This window comes from Corythoichthys intestinalis, chromosome 17 (genome assembly GCF_030265065.1).
Source record: "Corythoichthys intestinalis isolate RoL2023-P3 chromosome 17, ASM3026506v1, whole genome shotgun sequence".
Lineage (NCBI taxonomy): Eukaryota > Metazoa > Chordata > Actinopteri > Syngnathiformes > Syngnathidae > Corythoichthys > Corythoichthys intestinalis.
Window position 1 is genome coordinate 37,947,410 of NC_080411.1, and position 24,082 is coordinate 37,971,491.

Consider the following 24,082-nt stretch of genomic DNA (forward strand, 5'->3'; position numbering starts at 1 on the left):
CTGATGGATTGTGGGATGGCCCCCTACTTGAAGGCACGGCACAGTGAAGGTCGAGTCTCACCCGTCAATATCATTATGAACTCTATGCTCCAACACACCCGAATTTAATAATCGGGATTGTTATCAAGCTTCTGAACAGCTTGCTGATGAGCTGATCATTTGATTCAGGTGTGTTAAAGGAGGGAGACTTGAAAAACAAGCAGGATAGGGGCTCTCGAAGACCGTACTTGGGCACCCCTGATCTAGTGGGTGCATAACGCTATGTCTACTAGGAGTGGGAACCTCAGGGCACCTCACGATACGATACGATTCGCGATACAAGGCTCACGATAACGATTATCTCACGATATCACGATACAGCGATTATCGATATATTGGTCAGAAATTGGATACATGATATTCTACAATACAACTGTTGAAACGAAGAAAAAAAAAGATATTTCAAAATAGTAAAAATACTGTTTAAGTCATTTATTAAACAGTGACACCTTTTCTGTGCATCATTGCTGTAAAATATAAACCTACTGCAAATTGTGCACCTACGCATAGAGAGGAAGCAAACCACAACCACTGATATCTCTTGGAGGGATCATGATGAATGACACCCTTAATTTCTTTAAAGTTTTAAATCTTAAAAAAAAAAACAACAACAACAACAACAACAACAGTGCTATAGTGGTGTCAGTCAGCAGTTGAGCTTGGAGAGGGGCAATGATCAAATTGGTGGGTCTTTTCTTCATATATGACCTTTGTTGCCAAAAGCGTTGGTTTGAGCACTTCCACTATCTGCTTTAGCATTTGAGATGTCAGACTTGGTCAGTCACATTCTTCCTCACCTTAAAAATAACAAAATAAAACAAAAAATATTAGCTACCTAATAGCTTTTGAGTTGAAATCCTGATATATATATATATTTTTGTGTTGGAAGTATTGAGTGAATTAAAAAAAAATATGAATTGAATGTATAGAAATTAAAAATGCAATAATTACCTATTTTTTAATATGTAGGCTACATTAATTATCATGCACATCACTTTATATATTTTGGAAGCTATTCAAACCATTTTTGTAGCTTATTGTATCAAAATGGCAGTAATAGCAGTTTGTGTAGTAAACTAGATGGAAAGTGGTTCTCAAATAATAGCAAATAAATCGGTAAATTCATGTGGGCTTGTTCAATACTCATTTTCATCCAGTTTAGGGTCCTGGTTTATTTTATATCATTCATTCATTCATTTTCCATGCCGCTTATTCCTCACGAGGGTCGCGGAGGTGCTGGAGCCTATCCCAGCTAACTTCGGGCAGTAGGCAGGGGACACCCTGAATTGGTTGCCAGCCAATCGCAGGGCACAAGGAGACACACAACCATTCACGCACACACTCACACCTATGGACAATTTAGAGTGTTCAATCAGCCTACCATGCATGTTTTTGGGACGTGGGAGGAAACCGGAGTTCCCGGAGGAAATTTACCCATTGACTCCGATTTTACACTGGTAGCCGCAGCTATATTTGACAGGGTATCCGGCATTTAACAAATTAGCTGGCTCTCTAGCCCCTGTTATAAATATCCGGACATAAGGTACATTAGTGTTTGCCTGGCACGGACAAATTGTCCTCCCTGTATTTTTCAAACACTGTGAGAATAGTCTGGGACCCAGTTCCTTAATGGCCTCTCGAGCCGAACGAAATCATCCGTGCAATCAGATTCGATTATTTGCATGACGTGCTCTTAACGAGCAACGTCACTCAACGACACAGATGGCGAACGATATATTCCAATCCGCGGTAAAATTAGTTTTTGATTACCAAAAACACATCGACACAAGTCACTGACAACAGTCTCTCGCGCTAGCCATGTTGAATACAGTTCTCCCTTCTCCGCTCCCGCTAGTTTCTTGTCGCTTTACCAACGTCATGTCCGCCTGTTTCTGATTGGTCCACTCCGCTGTCTGTTTGCTGTGGCTTGCTCCGCCCTGGGAATTTGATCCGCGGGACGGTCGCCAGACTCAATCGCTGGAACAGCGGTGAGTCTGGAGTTCCAAGCTACATTAGTGTAGCCGACATGCCATATAGTATATTAATTTGAACGTTTAAGACCATTATCCGTCCTAGTGTAGACATAGCCTAAGGCTACTACAACTACAACAACAGGGTGAGGTTTTCAGCTATCCAATAAAACCAAGAGTGATGGAAGGAAATATTTTATTCATGGTAGTTAGAACCTTAAAACATGCCATTTGAGAAATATTTATAGAATTTTCATTTAATAAATATGTCCTTTAAATGGCATCCTACCACATGAATGCATCCTTGAAATCTGCTGTTGACCACTTAAAAATCAAAACAAAAAAAAACTTTTGCATATTGGCAGTCATGAGCAAATGGCAGCACTGCAAGACAGTGACCTTGAGCAAGTAAACAATGTGCCATTTTAGTAACTTGTGAATTCAGGATGAAATTCACAGTATTCCAGCTTAGATGAGGAATCTCACCTGCAGATTACAGGAATGAGTGAGGAATCTCACCAGCAGATTTCAAGAATGCATTCGTACAAGAGGACGCCATTTAAAGAACGTCATTAAAAAAAAAACAACAAATCCATCGTTTCTTAATTGGCATTTTTTAAGGTTTCAATTCCAATAAATAAAATATACTTTCTTCCATTACTCTTTTATTTAATGGCTTGTTAAAAAGTTCCTGTTTTTTGGGGCGTCAACCTGTAAATCAGTGGTCTCAAACCGGTCCTCAAAGGGCCGCAGGGGGTACTGGATTTCATTCCAACCAAACGAGACAAATACCTTTTCACCAATCTGGTTTCTTACAAGTGTAATCAGTTGATTGCAATCAGGTGCTGCTTATGTTAGTAGAAACCTCATTGGTTGAACTGTCTGTGCTGGATCTGTTGGAACAAAAACCAGGACCCACTGCGGCCCTTTGTGGAGTCGGTTTGAGACCGCTGCTAATGGATCAATATTGGTTACTCATGGCATGAATTTCCCTTTTGCTCAGCTCCATCTAGTGGATGCATAACGCAACCACTACTACTGCGCCTTATAATGCGTTGCGCCCTATATATGAAAAGTTTTAAAACAGGCTATTCATTGAAGGTGCTTCTTATACTCCGATGTGACTTATAGTGCCGCAAATACGGCAGTTAAAAAAACAAGTGTATATGTAGATATAAACTTTTATATTCTTCACAAAACGGGGTCTAGGTACAACAGCGGTCTCAAACCGACTCCACAAAGGGCCGCAGTGGGTCCTGGTTTTTGTTCCAACAGATCCAGCACAGACAGTTCAACCAATGAGGTTTCTACTAACATAAGCAGCACCTGATTGCAATCAACTGATTACACTTGTAAGAAACCAGATTGGTGAAAAGGTATTTGTCTCGTTTGGTTGGAATGAAATCCAGTACCCCCTGCGGCCCTTTGAGGACCGGTTTGAGACCACTGAGGTACAATATTGGCATCAGCTATTACCACATAGACCAGGGGTGTCAAACCGATTCCAGAAAGGGCCGCAGTGGGTCCTGGTCTTTGTTCCAACAGATCCAGCATGAACAGTTGAACCAATGAGGCTTCTGCCAAAACAAGTAGCACCTGACTGCAATTAATTGATTACACTTGTAAGACACCAGATTAGTTAAAAGGTACTCGTCACGTTTGGTTGGAATGAAATCCAGCACCCACTGAGGCCCTTTGAGGAGCAGTTTGACACCTGTGACATAGATGGTTGTCAGAATCCATATTGGGAGCCAGTACATAATATCGGTGGAACACTACTACTTTGTTGCAAGAGCTTTTATAAGCCAATGAGGAATTACACCATGAGTTTGTGTTTTTTCCCCTCATGTGAAATTGGCCCTAACATATTCCATCTGAACTCTTAAAGTGTGTCTGCGCAAGTAACCTCCAGATCAACGAAACATACTTAGTAACAGTGAAGTTTGCTATCTTACACACACACATTTAGCGTGGGCTGAGTCACAGGGGGTTTGGGTTATTTTTAGTTCCTACCCTGCTGTGCAGTCGGAGTTTAATTGGTCGTCATGCCCCCTTGCTTTTCCTCGCCCCCTCTCATGCTCTCTGACTGAAAGCATAGGGCGAGTCAGTGGTATATTTTTTAGAAAGTGTCAGAGTGAAATAAAACCTATTCACAAGATTTACCCGTTTATATACACTATTGGCCAAAAGTATTGGCACCCCTGCAATTCTGTCAGATAATGCTCAAGTTCTCCCAGAGCATGATTGCAACCACAAATGCGTTGGTAGTAATATCTTCATTTATTTTGCTTGCAATGAAAAAACACAAAAGAGAAAGGGAAAAATATTAAATCATTATGATTTTACACAAAAACGAAAATGGGCTGGACAAAAGTATTGACACCCTCAGCCTAATACTTGGTAGCACAACCTTTAGACAAAATAACTGCGAACAACCGCTTCTGGTATCCATCAATGAGTTTCTTACGATGCTCTGCTGGAATTTAAACCATTCTGTTTTGGCCAACTGAGTCTCTGGTCTCCGAGATTTTGGACCTCGCTTACCCAAATGCTTAAATTAGACGGGTCGTCTCGTCTAATCTGAGGTCTGACACATCGGGGGTGTCCCTTTGTGACCGATGTGAGCTGGAATGTAAGCTGTGCAAAGCAGAGGTCTATTGGCAGCTTTTTTCAACTAGACCAGCGGTTCTTCACTGGGGTTCGATCGAACCCCAGGGGTTCGGTGAGTAAGCCTCAGGGCTTCGGTGAAGGTTAAGAAACGCAGAGCCCTATTTTATACACCTTCTAAATCTAGGCAAAATGGCGTTTTAGACCAGGTTTTGGACTGGTTTGCCCTCATTTTACAGGCTTTATTCATTTTTTTTCAACTGCTAGCCCTCTATATCTAATAGGAGGAGAAATTGGTTTGCTCAGTGGAAGGTTGACTGGCACTTGGTATGTGGAAGTATAACAGACCTACAGACAAAGTGAACTGTCTAGATAATTTTTAAAAAATGCTTCATTTTACACCGTGAAAATACTATGTGATGCAAGGATGCGACAATAAAATGAGAATGTAGACATGAAAACAAAAAAGGAAACGGTGTGAAATGAAATGAGTTTCATTTTCTAATGTGAAAATCAACAGCAAAGGGCAAAATTATTTGTTTTAAATTCTAAATCTGGAAGAAATTTGAACAGGAATTCACTTAGATGTAGCTTGCTTGGTTTTGAATTACTATAAAATTGGCTTTATTATGAAGTTCTGAAGGACTCGCTGAATGTACCTGTGAAACCTGTGGGGGTACCTTTCGGTACCTTTCGCAAGGTTAAGAACTACTGGGCTGGACCATGGATGCGTCAGGGCCACAGGTCTGCGCTTTCGCATATGGACGCCAGAAAGATTGATTGCAAAGTGACACCGAGGCCCATGTATCGATGATCAATGTGTACCACAATTCACATTAGTGTTTTTTTTTTTTTTTTTTTTTTTTCCAATTTTGCTATTAAAGTACGCTCAGGCCTTTAATTCAAATTACATTTGAAGGCACTTCTGGCTTGCTGCTCATTCAAAAACAGAAGTGTTTTTGTTGTGGCACAGTCACATGGGTTAAGCAGCCAATTAGATTTGGTAGGAGTTTGGTATCAGAGGAAAAACACAAACAGTCCCTAAAGCAAAACTAGGGTTCATTTATTTAGTTTTAGCAGATAATAGTGGAAGTATCAGTTTGTTTAAAAGAGTATCATTTAGAAGCACCTGTGATAACCCAGTATAAGATGCAGAGCACTACTTGTATATTAGGGGTGTGTCTTGCCTCGTATCTGGCGATACAATTCACCGGTCACGATTCGATTCCATCCTGAACAATCCCAACACTACACTTCAAAACGATTATTGTGATATTTGAATTTCACTTCAGAAAAAAAACACATCAAAATGGACGTTAAAGCAAAACATGAAACAAAGAAATTCCAAATATTTATCTTGCCTTCTCAGGTGTAGTTTTGGCTAAGCAAAGCAGAGGACCGTCTCTAAGGTGCTCATCACATGATCTGTTCGAAAAATAATTTTGACCGTTTATGAAATTATAAGATCCTTATGAATAATAGTACATTTATATTACTTTATTCCTAAAACCTCACCCAGCACTTAAGTAAAACATTTTGTTTTATGTTTGAACAACATATGGCTTTTATTACAATATTTTCTCTTTTTTATTGCAAACCTGCTTAGTCCAAACCTGCTTAAATGCAGTATTTTAAACACTCCATGCCTGTTTTTGCAGTAAAAGCCAAAATGAGCCCACATTTCAGACTTATAAAAGGACAAATCTGAGCGAAAGGACCGGAAGTACCCTGTCCGCCATTGCTGAGGTGTGTAGCCCACAAAACAAAACCAACAGCAGCTAATGTTACTGTTTACATTGACTACTGACTCTAAGCTACACCCCAGTAATGGTGGCCAACCACTAGAAAACAACGTACAGAAATCTCTACTCTGATTGGTCTAATGTTGTTGTTACTTCGGCAGACTGCAAGGCAATGCTGCTGTTCGCGTTCATCTACTGGACTGGAGTGGAAGTGCAGCCACAAAATTGTTTATTTCCACAAAAACACACATGTAAGGATTGATACAGACTGATTTTGAATCGATACGAGAATTGCGTGACGTAATTATATTACTATTGTATTTTCAAGTTTATCAAATAAAAGCACCGCTGGCCATAAAGCTGACACAAAACCGATCAAGATAACAATAGTATCTTTAAATACATATTTAGGGCTCCAGACTGCCCTTCAATGACCACATTTTCTCCTTAAATTTGAGCCCTTGCCTGTACTTTAACCCCAGTAAAGGTAGGGTGTCGAGAAACAAAATGTGGTCATGAGTCTAAAATGTTAAGTGACGAATCAGCCTGATCAATGCGATGCCTTTCAGATAACATCAACTGTTGTACGAATTCTTCTGCATATGTACTTCAGTTTTGGAAAAGCATTGCTGTCTGACCACGGCAGCCACCTGCTTCGGGTGATTTATTCTTAATGACATCAGCAATAGACGTGTCTCAGGAGAAACTTCTCAATGACGAACAGGCTGGAAGGAATACAATAACAAGCAGAGGGTGTGGCTCAGCTTTTTTCTAAACTGTAACCCTTACACTATATAGGACATTTATGTTGTATATGTGGAGGTAAAACTTATTTGCCCACAGTGTATTGATTTTACATACAGTATGTTGCCTCTCTTACCTCTCAGAAACTAGTTTTTTAAAGACTCAGGTATTAAAATGTCCTTTTTTTCTTGCTCTCTCTCAGCCGCAGTACCAACTTCTTTTGAAGGACCGTTTGGAAAGATTACATACCGTGTAAAAGCTGCCATTGACACACCTCGCTTTACCAAGGACTACAAAGCCCAGAGGCCCTTCTACCTTCTCAACCTGCTCAACCTTAATGAGGTGCCCGACATTGATGTAAGAGTGATCTTATTACACACGCATTAACCTTTAGCTGTGATTAAGGCTTATTCAATTTCACATCAGGGAGGGATTCTTAGTCTAGCACAGTGTTATGTTTTCATTGTTTCTCTCCTGGGGCCTGCCTTACTACCAAATAAGGATGTATCGAAAGCAAACCGAATATTGGAATCACCTGGCTGAAAAACAGAAACCGAAAGGCCGAAAAATACACATGCATATTAAATAGGGATGGGAATCGAAATCCGATTCCAATTCGGAACCGGTTCCGAGTGTTTCGAGGCCTCGACATCACAATGAAAAAGCCTTAACGATCCCTTTAACGATTCCTAAAGACGCGTATTGCGTCGTGACGTGTCTTGTTGTCCAGACGCATCAAACTAGCATGGCGCCAAGAACCACTCGCTCCAAAGTTGGACTACACTTCACCAGGAAAGAGAGTGAAAATGAAAGGTTACGACGGGTAAGCACGAGCATTGCAGCCATAAACATAACAATGACAGCACGTAGGTTCAAACGCTCGAAAGTGTGTCTTCACTTCACGAGGAAAAATTACAACAAAGCGACTTGCAGTCATTGCAAGGTGGAGATAACTGCATCGGGAGGGAATAGACAGCACTGTCCTCATCGAGACAGCTATACAGCTAGCTAAACTCCGAAATGACGATACAGAAGACGTTGGTATAATTTGCTGACTTTATTCAACCATCACTTGAAGAGTGAAACTAAAAATAGAAATGAAACAAATCAATTTCGTCCCCAATAACAAACAGGTTTGCATCAACGTAAATCAGCGATGATTAGCTGCTAATAACAGTATGGTTAGCATTCGTTCGCTAGCATTAGCACATCGTTCAAACCACTACACAACTGGATTTAAGTGTCCGATCGCGAGTGGAAACACAACAACAACAACAACACAAAAGATTATACATACAGGCGCTGCCTCTGTAGATATTAACATTAACAAAGAACGTAGGCTCGTAGAAGTGTTTCCCTCTCTCACTTCGCACGCTCACTCGCTTGGATGCGGCATTTCTTCGGGTGCCCAAACTGGCCCAAATACGGCCCGCCTCCACATTTGGTCCGGCCATTTTGAATTTTTTTTTTTTTCTCAATCGTGTTCTTTATTTCCTGGCCTTTTTCCTTGAAGAATTCAGAGAGGGTTATTTGGTTATTATCTATTTAATTAATAGTGTTTTTAATATTAATTATTATTATTACATTATTATTTTTATTTTATTTACTTTCATTCCATGAAGAATCCAGAAAGGGTTATTTGATTGTGGCTTTCTGAAAAACAATAATTTTTTACATTTATGCACTTCTGCAATCGTCACACTTTTTTTGTTACAAACTGACCCCGGCCCCTCATCAGAGAAGGGAAAAGTTATGTGGCCCTCACAGGAAAAAGTTTGGGGACCCCTGCTTTAACACATATTGCCAAACGCAGAACAACAACCTATTGCCAATTTATACCAATATTTTTTATTTCTATTAGATATATGTTTCAGTAAAATGTTACACATTCTTGTGTATTTGCCACTTATTGCCACAGTTAACATTGAGGCTTTGGGCCTCTTTTGATCTCGTTGTGAGTTTGTAAGGTTGTGAGTTCTGATTAAACAAACTCGATGCCAATCAAAACGTTTGTTGTTCTTTTTCCCCAAATTAGAATCGATAAGAGAATCGATAAAGAATCGAATCGTTAAGCAATATCGATAATGGAATCGGAACCGTAAAAATCGTAAAAATCCTATCAATTCCCATCCCCATGCATATAATACCTTTTTTCCCAATTTTTAAAATTTCATTATTTATGCCCTTTTTAAAAAAAAAATTCATTTCATTTCAGGCAGTTACATTCATCTTCACGAATACAGTTCTTTGCTTTCAAGAAACACAGATAAAAAAAAGAAACAAAACAAAAAAAATGCCTGAAAGGGAGTGGGACGAAGAAAACTTTGCCTTGGCATTGGTTCTACAAACCCGGAGGCTCAAGAAATTTACCGTAATTTTTGCGCAATAAGGCCACCACCCAACAAATTGGACAACAAAATGGCATTTGTTCATAGATAAGCTGCACTGGACGATAAGCCACAGCTGTCCTCACTGTATTATGGGATATTTACATCGAAAGATATCAACCGCTAACACTTTATTCGACAGCGGCATCATAAGACTGTTGTAAGACCAGATGAACCACCACTTCAAGAAGCTTCATTTGGCCATCACCGTTCTCTTGGGGGAGACAGTCAACCCCTGCTGCCACCTACTGTCAGCACTGTTGTCGTCCAACATGCCTCCTAGCATGCATTGAAGCACTACACATGTAAATAACAATCAAAATTCATGTTCTGCGCTAATTATTTCTTCAGTCACTGCTCCAGTTGTTTCATTAGCTGCTAGTTAAGGTATTTGGTAACAGTTTATTTGACAGTGGCGCCTTAAGACTGTCATAAGACCATCATAATTATGACATGACACTGCCATGAGCGTGAATGAATGCTTATGACATGTGATCTTGTGTCATCTGTCAAATTATCTCCTTTTTGAATGGATGTAAAAGATCCGAGCTGGACATAAATGGAGTTAGTGACATAATTTGCCGACGAAACTTAATGATATCTGTCATAAGCATTCATTAATTCCCATGATAATGTCATGTAATAATTATGACGGTCTTATGGCAGTCTTGTGACGCTGCTTTGGGACACTCAAAAAATAGATCTCATGCCTTTGGTAATCTAAATGAGATCTCGATATAAAATTGTGAACTGTAGTTCACAACAAAAAACTATTTAGTTCTCGCTGAAACTAGTAAAGCTCTTTACAAAGCTTTCTCTTACTCCTTAAAATAAAACTCAGTGTTTTCTTGTGCAACAAGTGGAATCGATCGAGTGAGAGCCAGGCAAGCGGGCCGAGTTTTAGCAGCAACGAAGCCGAGCGAAGTTGCTCCCAGCCGGATTAAACGGTGACTAGCAGAGAGGGTGTGGAAGTCACAGGAACAAATGTGACAGAAAGATGAAGTGGTCGTGCCACATCCAAGTATTGTACTACACCACAGCAAATGCACATGTATGCATTTAAATACTATTTGTATACTGTTCGCTTGATTACACTCCAAACTACGCACGCACGGGCTCAAATGCACTGTACTCGATGTGAAGCGGGGCATCAATGTAAAAGCAACTTCAGAATGAGCGTGTAGCAGCGATGAAGCAAATTTATTTTATTGTCCTTCATTTAATCATCTGCATTATATATTTCTTTGATACCTCAAAATACTTACAAACCGAAGACATGTTGGTGGTGAGCCAGTAGTATTACTTCTCACCGTGTTGTGATTATGTCATCTCAAGAGTACTCCAGTTTTTCAATACTTACAAACCGAAGACATGTTGGTGGTGAGCCAGTAGTATTACTTCTCGCCATGTTTTGATTATGTCATCTCAAGAGTACTCCAGTTTTTCACACTTTTCTGTGGTAAACTTTCGGTCTTTTAACCGAAAGCCGAAAAATTCAATTTTCTTCTGAAAGTTTCCGAAGCCGAATTTTCGGTTATAGCTCTACTACCAAAATATAATATTCCTTATAGCAAATTGAGAGCTACTCATATTTTTAATCCCTTACCCCTTAAGGCCTCTGGCTTTCCTGAGACTCTAAAAAAAACAGGCATGCCGCTGAAGTGATGAATGAATTCTGTCACTCTTGATTATCCGAAACTGAGATGTTGCAGAAGACAATCATCCTTCTTTCTTTTCTCTTTCTATAGCTCATGAACTACGCTGTGACCACTAAGAAATTTAACTACCTCCTGGTGAAATCCGGGACCCTAATGCTGAAAGCTCGCAGTGACCTCAGGGGCTACATCCCAGGTCAGGTCATCAAGCTAGCCACTGAGATCCACAACAAGTCTGGAAAAGACACAGGATGTGTACTGGCAAGTCTCATACAGGTACAGGCTGAAACAAATTAATCAATAATTCTAATTAAACATTCTAATAAAACTAGGGCTGTTCCAAACGACAAATTTTCTCCCGATTAGTCAGCCGACTATTTTTACGATTAGACGACTAATCCAATACTTTTTTTGTTTTTGTTTGTTTGTTTACTAATTTAGCAATGAATTTTTTGTTGACACTTACTAAATCACAAAAACATTTTGGAAAACTTAAATTCTTTATTAAAGTACAAATAAACACGTAAATAACAATAAATCACAAATAAACAATGAGGTCAAATGTTGATAGCCTTAACTAGTGCAAAATAATGGAATGTAAACAGATTCTGAACACCGACTTCACCCTTCCAACATGATTCAAAACTATTCTTAAAAAAGATCTAGAATTAATATTGTATAATACTACTACAGTATATATAGTAGTATTATAATAATTATAGTAATTATTCATTGCCAGTCAGATTTTTCATAAAGGGTGTCATTTTAAAGCGAATCTTAGTGTAGAATCTGAATTCTGAAGTACAGTATGTGGGATTAACTCCGGAAATATTTATTTATATGAGGAACATGATGTGCTTTTATTTTGAAATGTTCACCGGAAGCACATTCGCTAAACCGCTAACAGTAAGCTTGTCACCTTTTAATCGCAAGCTTACGTTTTGGAGAAGACTGCCAATGTTTTATTGCAGGCTAAAGTAGGTTGTCTTTTTTTCCCCATTAGCCTCAATGTAGCAATGCTAATGTTCACAGTTTTTAATATAGATGTGTTTCCTTATTTTGTATGTCTGAACTTTAACTCTACGGCACACGCATAAAACGCAGCCTTGACAATTACCGCCCTCATTTTTATTCACCGTGCGATAAATGTACTTATTGCGTCAGAGTTAGCAACTTCAATAAAACATATAGTTTGTTAGATGGACTTACGATCTGCCAGTGTGTTGTCTCCTGTCGTCTTCCAAAATTACAACTGTGTGACGGCGCTTTAGGTTTTAATTCACGTCCGATGTGCAGGCAAGCTTGGCATTGAAGAGACAGGAGACAAAAGTGTACCGTCCTTTGTTTCATTGAAAGAAGTCGATGTTTTGGCCACTCTGGTGCGCCTTTTTGGCTTTGTGCCGCTTCCCCGCTTGCATACCGAGCGTCCGACATTCTCAACTTTGCACGCATATATATTTTTTAACCCTTTATTTACCGTCGACAGGATGTTGTGCTCGTGCATTTACGTCATTGATGACGTCGACTAGTGGGGACAGCTCTAAATAAAACAGTCACCTTTTTATGCTTATTGTAATTCTTTTTTTGCCATGTTATTCTCATGGTGCCGTTAAGGCAACAATAGTAAATGCACTAATTAGGACGTTCATGATCATTTAAGAAAAAGAGAGGGAAAAAAAAGAAAGTAATGTTTGACCTGACAATAAACTAGGTAAGTGTATGAAAAAAAGATTTGTAGTTACTGTCACATGTTAATTCATGTTTGCATGGATCTGTATTTGTTTTCTTACCAGAAAGTGACTTATAAGACCAAGCGACAAATGTTTGACCTCCGAACCATTGCAGAAGTAGAGGGAGCCGGAGTGAAGGCAGGAAAACACGCTGAGTGGAGAGAACAGATCATTGTACCACCTCTTCCTCAGTCAGCTCTAACAGGTTGCAGCCTCATAGATATTGACTATTTCATTCAGGTTTGTGGGTCTCCTTGCTCAGTATATTTACGATACTTTATTAACAATTCACAAGACGCTCGTTTTGACGAGGAGTTACAAATAAAATACATAAAATGATAGACACACAGAACATTGTTCTGCTGTACAATATTGGCTTTTGTACTTTATTCTTTATTCAAGTCTTTTAACAAATGTATAGCTTTCATTTGATTGAAACACACATGTACCAATTAGTGTGGGATCAAATTTTCAAGAATGTATATATATTTCAGATGTATACATTTTTTTTATTTTTTTATTTTCAGACAGTTGCCACCATTAATCATTTTAGAATATACTTAAAATTGCACAATTCTACAGATTGTGGTCATTTACTGCTGTTACAAAGTGTATTCGCTTACTGTCTGCCACTTTAATCACAGCACAATCAAAGCCAACAGATTACGGGAGACCCAAGAATCAGTTGCTACTATTTGGTCAATAAACGTTATTTAAGAAGCAATTGATTAAATTGTAAAGTTACAATGGATTGTAGTCATTAGGACATGCCATATGTTAGAATCCCTTTTGAAATTTCATATTTCTTTTTTGTAAATTTTCGACACAAAAACTACATATTGTAATGGTATATGGTTGCAGGTAGCACTAAAATCTCCAGAAGCAGTTGTCACTCTGCCCATCTACATCGGGAACATTGCCATCAACCTATCTCCAGCAGGGACTGTACCTTCCACTCCAGATCACTGCGATATGGCAATTGCACCCAATGTAGCTGGGGTAACACCTAGCGCTCCTCCAGTTGAGGACGATGAACAGCTGTATGCAGTTGGCGCAGCCAGCGAGGAGATCCCCACGAAGAGTCATTCACAGCAAGATTCCTCTGGTCAGCCTGTAACTATGTCCCCGAGCGCTTTTAGCCACGCTCCCAGTGCAGTGCTGCCTCCTGGCCGCAGACAGCACAACATTTCCGCCCCCTTGTTCTGTGTGTCAACCGGGGCCACCATACCTTTCTTTACTGAGGGAGACCCCACGCCTGTGCCAACTTCTTGTTCTCTTATCTTGCCTCCAGAGTACAGTAGCTGGGACTATCCTCATGGTAAGCACATGGTAACACTCTTAAAATTACCATTTACAGTGCTGGCCAAAAGTATTGGCACCCCTGAAATTCTGTCAGATAATGCTCAATTTCTCCCAGAAAATGATTGCAATTACAAATGCTTTGGTAGTAATATCTTCATTTATTTTGCTTGCAATGAAAAAACACAGAAGGGAATGGGGAAAAAAATCATTATCATTCTACACAAAATTCCAAAAATGGGCTGAACAAAAGAATTGGCACCCTCAGCCTAATACTTGGTAGCTCAACCTTTGGGCAAAATAACTGCGAACAACTGCTTCTGGTATCCATCAGTGAGTTTCTTACAATGCTCTGCTGGAATTTTAGAACATTCTTCTTTGGCCAACTGCCCAGTGTCGCTGAGATTTGAAGGGTGCCTTCTCCAAACTGCCATTTTCAGATCTCTCCACAGGTGTTCAACGGGATTCAGGTCTGGACACATTGCTGGCCACTTTAGAAGTCTCCAGTTCTTTCTCCCAAACCATTTTCTAGTGCTTTTTGAAGTGTGTTTTGGGTCATTGTCCTGCTGGAATACCCATGACCTCTGAGGGAGACTCAGCTTTCTCACGCTGGGTAATGCACACGGTCAAGCAGTCTAGTGCCAGAGGCAGCAAAGCAACCCCAAAACATCAGGGAACCTCTGCGATGTTTGACTGTGGTGTTCTTTTCTTTGAAGGCCTTGTTTTCTTTCCTCTAAACTCTATGTTGATGCCGTTTCCCAAAAAGCTCTACTTTTGTCTCATTTGACCGGAGAACTTCCATCTTCCAAAACGTTTTTAGCTTTCTCGGGTAAGTTTTGGCAAAATCCAGCCTGTTTTTTTTATGTCTCTTGGTCTGAAGTGGGGTCTTCCTGGGTATCCTACCATAGAGTCCCTTTTCATTCAGACGCCGAAGGATAGTATGGATTGACACTGTTGTACCCTTGCACTACAGGACAGCTTGAACTTATTTGGATGTTAGTCAAGGTTCTTGATCCACCATCCATACAATCTTTCGTTGAAATCTCTCATCAATTTTTCTTTTCCGTCCACATCTAGGGAGGTTAGCCGCAGTGCCATGGGCTATACACTTATTGATGACACTGCGCACGGTAGACACAGGAGCATTCAGGTCTTTGGAGATTTACTTGTAGCCTTGAGATTGCCCATGCTTCCTCACAATTTTGCTTCTCAAGTCCTTGGACAGTTCTTTGGTCTTCTTTCTTTTCTCCATACTCAATGTGGTACACACAAAGACACAGGACAGAGGTTGAGTCAACTTTAATCCATTTTAACTGGCTGCAAGTCTGATTTAATTATTGCCACCATCTTTTATGTGCCACAGGTAAGTAACAGGTGCTGTTAATTACACAAATTAGAGAAGCATAACATGATTTTTCAAAGGGTGCCAAGACTTTTGTTGGGCCCATTTTTGGAGTTTTGTGTAAAATGATAATGATTTAATTTTCCTCCCCCCATTCATTTTTGTGTTTTTTAATTGAAGCAACATAAATGAAGATATTACTACCAAAGCATTTGTAATTTCAATCATTTTCTGGGAGAAATTGAGCATTATCCGACAGAATGGCAGGGGTGCTCATAGTTTTGGCCAGCACTGTACATATTCAAAATTCCAATGTTACAAATGAATACTTTAAAAACTCATTTACATTCAGTCATTCCACAAGCCTGCAGATTATGGGAAACACTATACACTAACTAACTAACTAACTAACTAACTAACTAACTAACTAACTAACTAACTAACTGACCGCCTCTTTAGTGTTGGTATGGTGCTCTAAACATTTGTGTATATGGAAATCCTATTTTCACTCTGCATTATATTTGATATTCAAATCAACAAATATACAGAGAAATTTTCCCCCATGTTTTGCTGTTGAAGCACAACTTCTTTCAAGCATTTTAAATGTTATATTCAGTCATACACTTGGGATTCTGTAGCTTATTTCTTCTTCTCTGAATGACTCTTGAAAGTAATGACGTATGGCATCCTTTTTTTTCTTTGTATCTTTGTGTCTCAGAGCCTCCACCCACTTATGAAGAAAGCTGCAGCAACACAAACTTCAGTTTAGACAGTGGACAATAAAAGAAGTGATGAAGCAACTTTTCTAAAGACTAAAGAAAGTAACGCAATATGGCATCCCTCTTTGTTAATATCTGTGTCACAGAGCCCCCACCCAGTTATGAAGAAAGCTGCGGTCGCAACTAACCTCAGCTTAAAAAGTGCACAATAGAACAAGTGGATGATGAAGCACCGAACACAGCACCGGCTCATGGAAATACCCTTGTTGAAATCAACACCAATTTCAAACCACCAAAGAATAATGTGTCCTGGACAAGTAAAAAGGGATCATGATGTTGCGAAAATATGAAATGCCCTTTGATCACTCATTGGATCAGACGATTGTGGAGTTTCTTTACGATTGTGGAGTTTCTTTACGCAGTTTCAATGAAAAGTTAAGAAACGTGATTTGACTCTTCTGCTTCGAGAAAAAGCAATGTGAAACCAGATGAATTTTATCTTAATGTGCTTTAACAGCCACATAGTCGCCAATAAAGTGACCTGGACAGACCGCTACCTGAGACACTATGATTCTGTCCGGGGTCTTCCATGCTCACATGGGAAAACTGGAATCTTAATAGGAGACCTACCTTTGGCAGGAATATGTCCTATCATAGGTCTTTCTTTATCTTACAGCCACAGAGGATTTTTTCTTGGATCCTGAGGGAGTACTATGAATGTATAATGTTCATATTTTTACCTGTGGATATAATCACAGTCAGCAGTGCACAACCTTAGCGTTACTGTACATTTAGTTTGACCTAAGTTTGTGATGAAGACTGCCTGAGCCGCAATTCTTTAGAGGCAGGTATTGGTTGCAGAGGTGGGTAATAAAGAGTTACATTTACTCCGTTACATTTACTTGAGTATCTTTATGAGAAAAATGTACTTCTAAGAGTAGTTTTACCACACCATACTTTTTACTTGAGTACCTTTGTGAAGAAGAAAGCTACTCTTTCTCCGCTACTTTGGGGTACACTAGTCGTTACATTTTTCATTCTACATATTATTTTTTATTTATTTATTTTTGCCAGCGATGCCAACAGTTGCTCTCCCAGTTTTACCAATGAGATGTCGCAACAATAATCACACGACTCCATTATACCAATCAGACTCAAGTTTGCCATTCTATGATCACTCCAACCTGTTCAATAACATAATGTCTTTAAAGCAATGTTAAATAAAAGTATGACTATTGCGCTGCCGTCAACATGACTCGAAAGTGCGGATTTTACCTTCTCTCCCACTTTATATTTGGCGACAATTGACCGAGGAAAACTGGAGATATGATCCTATTATTTTCATAATAGGAACAGTGATGGAACTATTTAACTATTCAAACTAGGAACTATTTTCTCCACTCATGCTCTTTGGACGAATGATTCTTCCTGTCTGTAGATTTTTTTCCTCTGGCCTGAATATTTTATTTGTATTTCTTTTGTTTAATGTGGCTATGTAATAGGTCATAGTACAGTATTATACTAACAAAAAGAGGGGAAAAATACCATTGTTTTAAAACACCAAATACTGTAAGCAATTACTCACAATGTTACCATGATTTGAGTGTTCTTTTCACCAAATACTTTTTTACTTGTACTTGAGTACATTTTTTGGATGACTACTTTTACTTACATGAGTAATATTATTTTGAAGTAATGCTACTCGAGTATAATTTTTGGCAACTCTATCCATATCTGCGCGGTTGACACTAAAGACAGCCTTCATCACTGCTTGTCAAGGGTGTAGGTTTGCAGGGTGACGGTAGGGACATAACACTACGAACACTGCTCAAATTGTCCCCATCAGCTTTTAAGCAACCTTATTCGCATTAAAAAATGATAACAGTCACATAGGTAATTTAGATTGTCTTCCCATATATTGTAAGGATAGAATTGGCCCTACCGTTAATAAATTATTTTAATTTTGTTCGGACCTACATTTACCCCTTTTCACTTGCTGAATATGCCAGTCCATTTTTCCCCTCAAACGCACGTTTGATTGGCTGATGACTTGCATTTTTAAAAAATGTTTATTTTCCACATTATCTATTAAAAACTTTTTTTTATTTGCAGCCTATGCAGACATTTTTTCAGACAATTATACATTAAATATAGTAGAGGTAAAAAAAATTTTTTTTTTGTTGAGTTCAGCTGTGCTTGTGGACAAAAACAGTAGGAAGGTTCCATTTTTATTTTTGTTAATTCCTGATTAAGACTTTTTTTCAGTTATATTTATTTATTTAGACTAGGCATGTCCAAAGTCCGGCCTGGGGGCCAAATGCGGCCCGTGGTCAAATTTAATCCGGCCCCCAGCCTCTGTCATAAAATCAATAATGTCTGGCCCGCACACAGACTTAATAAATTGGTCAGCAGTACTGCTACCAGAATATGAAGTAACTTACACACTAAATGCTGCTCATCATTTACCCACTAAAAGGCAGCAGCACTCTAAGCCAGGGGTTTTCAACCCAGTCCTCAAGGCACACTGTGGGTCCTGGTTTTTGTTCCAGCCGATCCAGCAGAGACAGTTGAACCAATGAGGCTTCTGCTAAAACAAGCCACACCTGACTGCAATCAACTGATTGCACTTGTAAAACACCAGATTGGGGAAAAAGTGTTGTCATCTTGTTTGGTAAGAATGAAATCCTGCACCCACAGTGTGCCTTAGTGGAATAGGTTGGGAACCCCTGCTCTAAGCAACATTACCCCGTGTGATCCTTTCCTTTCAATTTTCTAAAATGACGATGATCAACAAAAAAAAAAAGAAAATTGACTGCGACTGCCAACGTTCAAGGATAGGTGGAAATTGGACTATTTCTTCAATAAAATACGCAACAACTGTGTCTGCCTCATTTGCAAAGAGACAGTCGGTGTTTCTAAATAGTTCAATGTGAGGCGATATTACCAAACAAGACACGCTGACATGTACGACAAGATTACAGGAAAGATACGCAGCGAGAAATGTAAGCAACTTGAAGCTGGTATAATATCACAGCAGCAGTATTTCACAAGAGCCCGAGAGTCGAAAGAGAACGCCACAAAAAGGACGTCAGCCAAGGTCGGCCTCCCACATTTTTATCACACCAAATCTGGCCCCCTTTGCAAAAAGTTTGGACACCCCAGATTTAGACAGACAATGTTGAGTACTCTTAAGGCAAATGTTTATTTTTTGCTTTCCTAGCTAGTTAAGAGATTATTAACAAGTTTTATTTATTGTGTATGTTACAGTATATAAGTTAGTTCAAATATTGCAATTTAAATTTAATAAAATCCAGACATTCTGAAGTTTTCAACATTTTTCTTTTGTAGTTTTAGAAAACAAAGGTATAAATCGAACGATGTATCGCCTGAACCAATACACATGAGAGTATCAGTCAATGCAGATTAATTTTGTTTTGATCGTTTAGCCTATCAATTGATTCAGTTCATATTCGTGAGAAATGTAGCCCTGACCCCTATTCACCCAATCTGTTTGGTCTTATTAATGTTCCATCCTCACCAAAAAGTGTACATGCAGGTTATGCGGTTATATCGTCCCTACCAATGTTGAGAACAAACCTACGCCCTTGCTGCTAGATGAGTCGGTAAATGAGCTCAAGGGCAGGAAGACCAGGTGTTAGTGTAATTGAACTAGAAGGTGCAAAACTGAATTCTGCTTCTATTTTTGGTAAATGCTGTGTGAGGCCGGTGAGTAGCCATCCCTGTAGTAACAGAGAGAGTTGTGTCTGTATTCACCAATGTTGTCTTTGTTCATGCTTCGAAATTGAAATATTCCTACGTAAAATGAGTTTCCTGCACAGGATGGTAAAATGCAGAGCTAAACATGAGGTTGGTGGTTGAAACCCACATATAATTGTCAAAAGTGAAAGGCCCACCTCTCAATTCTAAAACATCCAGACATTAATGTCAAACTCAGTATAGTATGAAATACCTTATATTGAATTTCATTGAACCCACTTCAACCTGCCTTTATATCATCTGTGTTTTCTTTTTGTGCTTGTTATTTTTCACTTCTTTCATTGAAATTTTGCATTTGTTTAATCCTGTCATGATATATATGACATAGCAATGTACTTTTGGGCATGAGCCAATGACTTTTAGTTAATTTGAATTTTATGTGTACCATTGGAAGAGCACTGAAGACCCACTGATCTGAATGTAATGCTGCTGTAATTTTCTTGCCGGCAATTAATTTCTTTGCCAATTTAGACACATAGCTACGTATCTCAGCAGCAAAGAATGTTGCTGTGTGGATATCAGCTACGCATTTGATGGAGTTAGTCTCTCTCTATCTCTGGGATTATAGGTCAGAATGTGCCCCTCAATTAAAAAAAAATAATTAATTAAAAAAATACTTATATACCCACTGGAATAACTGTAAGGACACAATTTATGTGCAATTCCTAAGTTGCCAAAAGAAGTAGCCATTTGATCAGCTGAAAGGATTTTTCTAATCATTTATTTTGTTGGTCCAGTGATATGCTTTATGAATCACCTTTCTTGCACAGTTTTTATACTCAGCATCGTTCCTCACTTATTGCCAAGGGGTATCTGTTTTTGTTTTGTTTTGACTTATAATTGGTTCAAAGGTGCAGTATGCACATGCCAGTGGTACCAACGTATGTAATGTATCAAATGTGTGCAATAGAATAATAAAGTTATCTGAACTTTTGGTCATCAGTGAAAATGACAACTTATTTGAATAGGTGCTGACAAAATGCTTGGTATTTCTTCACTGCATATTTACAATTATGTCACTAAAAGTGATGTAAAAATATGTATATAAATATATGGCGAAAAACACTCAGGTGACTTGAAATTCCGCTCTGACACCCCCAATTTGGCCAAATTTCAAAATTGTCCTATATGCATGTGTAATACATCATTGGAAAGCTTAAATTCTCAATTTTCTGGGGGAAGAAAAACATTTTTACAGGAGGGCATTAAAAAAAGATTTTTATTTTTTTACAGGAGGGCATTTAAAAATAATAATAATAATAACTAGAAACTGCAATTTCGGGAGAAATTACACACCTTGGTCTTTCCTCTGTGGAGATACAGATCTTAGCCCCACTCAGGTCTATCAATAGAATGGATGATAATGCCAGTCGTTGGCAAAAAACAAAGTAAAAGCCGTTAGAAATGAATGGGAGAATTGGACGTCCATGGACGTCAATGGCGGCACCTTTCATAATTGTTAATGGAATCGGGGAAGTTTGGGGGACACGTCCTAATGATATCTAGTCATTTTCTGTTGATTTGGGAAAAAAAAAAAAAATTCCCATAGAAAATGAATGGGAAAAATTTTGGACGTCCATGGACGTCAATGGTATCAACTTACATAAGCGTCAATGGAATCCAAGTACATTGGCATCAATAAAATGAAAAAACATGAAGAAATGCCATTGGAAATGAATGGGAAGTTTGGACGTCCATGAACGTCAATGGCATCACCCTCCATAAGCGGCAATGCAATCGGGGACATTTGGGGGACACGTCCTAATGATATCTAGTCATTTTCTGTTGATTTGGGGAAAAAAAAAAAATTCCCATTGAAAATGAATGGGAAAAATTTTGGACGTCCATGGACGTCAATGGTATCAACTTACATAAGCGTCAATGGAATCCAAGTACATTGGCATCAATAGAATGAACAAACATGAAGAAATGCCTTTGGAAATGAATGGGAAGTTTGGACGTCCATGGACGTCAATGGCATCACCCCCCATAAGCGGCAATGCAATCGGGGACATTTGGGGGACACGTCCTAATGATATCTAGTCATTTTCTGTTGATTTGGGGGAAAAAAAAAAATTCCCATTGAAAATGAATGGGAAAAATTTTGGACGTCCATGGACGTCAATGGTATCAACTTACATAAGCGTCAATGGAATCCAAGTACATTGGCATCAAAAGAATGAACAAACATGAAGAAATGCCATTGGAAATGAATGGGAAGTTTGGACGTCCCTGGACGTCAATGGCATCACCCTCCATAAGCAGCAATGCAATCGGGGACATTTGGGGGACAGGTCCTATTGATATCTAGTCATTTTCTGTTGATTTGGAGAAAAAAAAAAAATTCCCATTGAAAATGAATGGGTAAAATTTTGGACGTCCATGGACGTCAATGGCAGCACCCCCCATAAGCGTCAATGGAATTGGGGACGTTTGGGATATACGTCCTATTGATATCTGGTCATTTTCTGTTGATTTGGAGAAATTTAGTTTTTTCCCCATTGAAAATGAATGGGAAAAATTTTGGACGTCCACGTAAGTCAATGGCGGCACCCTTCATAAGCGTCAATGGAATTGGGGAAGTTTGGGGGACACGTCCTATTGATATCTGGTCATTTTCTGTTGATTTGGGGTAATTTTGTTTTTTCCCCATTGAAAATGAATGGGAAAAATTTTGGACGTCCATGGCAGTCAATGGCATCGACATCTATATAGTCAGTTGAATCCAAGTACATTGGCATCAGTAGATTCGACATGCATGGCCGTCAATGGCATCAATGCAATGTAAATTCCATTGGAAATCCCATTGGAAGTGAATGGGACTTTTCCCATTCGAAATGAATGGGATAGTTTTTGGCAAATTTCCGAGGAAGCGTAATTTTTTTCCAAATTCTGTATACAACTTTTATGCCCCTCACCGTCCCGGAATTTTTGATGCCCAAATTATTTGATTTGGTCAAAAATTGTAGGACTAGATACATTTTGAAACTTTTTTTTTTTTCACGGAAAATTGCCGTTTACGGACGAACGGAAAAATTTTCGGGGCCATTTGTAAAGTTTCCTGTGTCACGCAAAAATTCCGGTCGTGCCGATACTTGAACGGTGCCGATCGGTCTAACGGTTCGGGCTGTGAAGCGCGCGTTTTTTTTCCATTCAAAATGAATAGGAAAGTTTTTGGCAAATTTCCGGGGAACCGTAAATTTTTGCCAAATTCTGTATACAACTTTTATGCCCCTCAACGTCCCGGAATTTTTGATGCCCAAATTATGTGATTTGGTCAAAAATTGTAGGACTAGATACATTTTTAAACTTTTTTTATTTTTCGGAAAATTGCCGTTTACGGGCGAACGGAAAATTTTTCGGGGCCGTTTGAAAAATTCCCATCGTCGCGCGAAAATTCCGGTCGTGCCGATACTTGAACGGTACCGATTGGAGGTACGGTTCGGGCTGCGCGGCGCGCCGAAAAAAACGTCAACAATTATTGAATAATAATAATAAAAAAATAAAGAAGTACAATAAAGTTGTACAACAACATAACCTTGTTCTTTCCCTTGGAAAGACCAAGGTAATAATGATAACAGCAAAACCCTAACTAGAGGTGAGAGCACGCGAGAGCATAATTAAATGCTTCCATGATTTTAATGAAATATTATCGTGTACTTACCTCTTTTCGATCAAAAAACTCCATGTAGCATGTATCACCGAGTGTCAAGACACAGAATGATGATTATTTTGGGGGATTTTATGGGTGAAACATGGTAATATAACAAGGGTCACGATGCAGAAATCGCAGACATCAAGTAGTGGTCGAGATTTTCATTTTCATATATTTACCATTTTAATTATTTTTTTCCCCCCAATTTTTCTTTGTTTGGATCGATTATTTATCATTGAAAATATCGGGGGAAATGCGACAGTAACAGAAAAAATACAATTAAGCTATAGTTATGAGGTAGATATCGGTCTGACATATTTACAGAGGTAATTTTTTTCATTGTGACGTAATTTGTTTAAAAGTTTAAAATATGTGAGTGAATAATTTTAAAGTTTTTTTTTAAAAACTAAATATTA

The 24,082-nt window shown here is 38.9% G+C and overlaps 1 protein-coding gene across 4 annotated transcripts in view; it reads left to right on the forward strand.

Moving 5' to 3' along the window:
• arrdc1b (arrestin domain containing 1b) overlaps nucleotides 1–20,971 on the forward strand; it is a 56,443-nt gene extending 35,472 nt beyond the window's left edge. For 2 of the 4 annotated variants that reach the window (XM_057818439.1, XM_057818438.1), the window contains 6 exons: nucleotides 7,305–7,459; nucleotides 7,833–7,925; nucleotides 11,238–11,420; nucleotides 12,938–13,114; nucleotides 13,736–14,192; nucleotides 16,234–20,971. In XM_057818439.1, coding sequence (XP_057674422.1) covers nucleotides 7,305–7,459; nucleotides 7,833–7,925; nucleotides 11,238–11,420; nucleotides 12,938–13,114; nucleotides 13,736–14,192; nucleotides 16,234–16,298 — 1,130 coding nt within the window. In that variant the 3' untranslated portion in view covers nucleotides 16,299–20,971. Of the gene's footprint in view, nucleotides 1–6,435; nucleotides 6,610–7,304; nucleotides 7,460–7,832; nucleotides 7,926–11,237; nucleotides 11,421–12,937; nucleotides 13,115–13,735; nucleotides 14,193–16,233 lie in introns of those variants that run through there. The other 2 variants (XM_057818441.1, XM_057818440.1) reach the window with 2 other exon arrangements.
• Nucleotides 20,972–24,082: the final 3,111 nt, after the last annotated feature.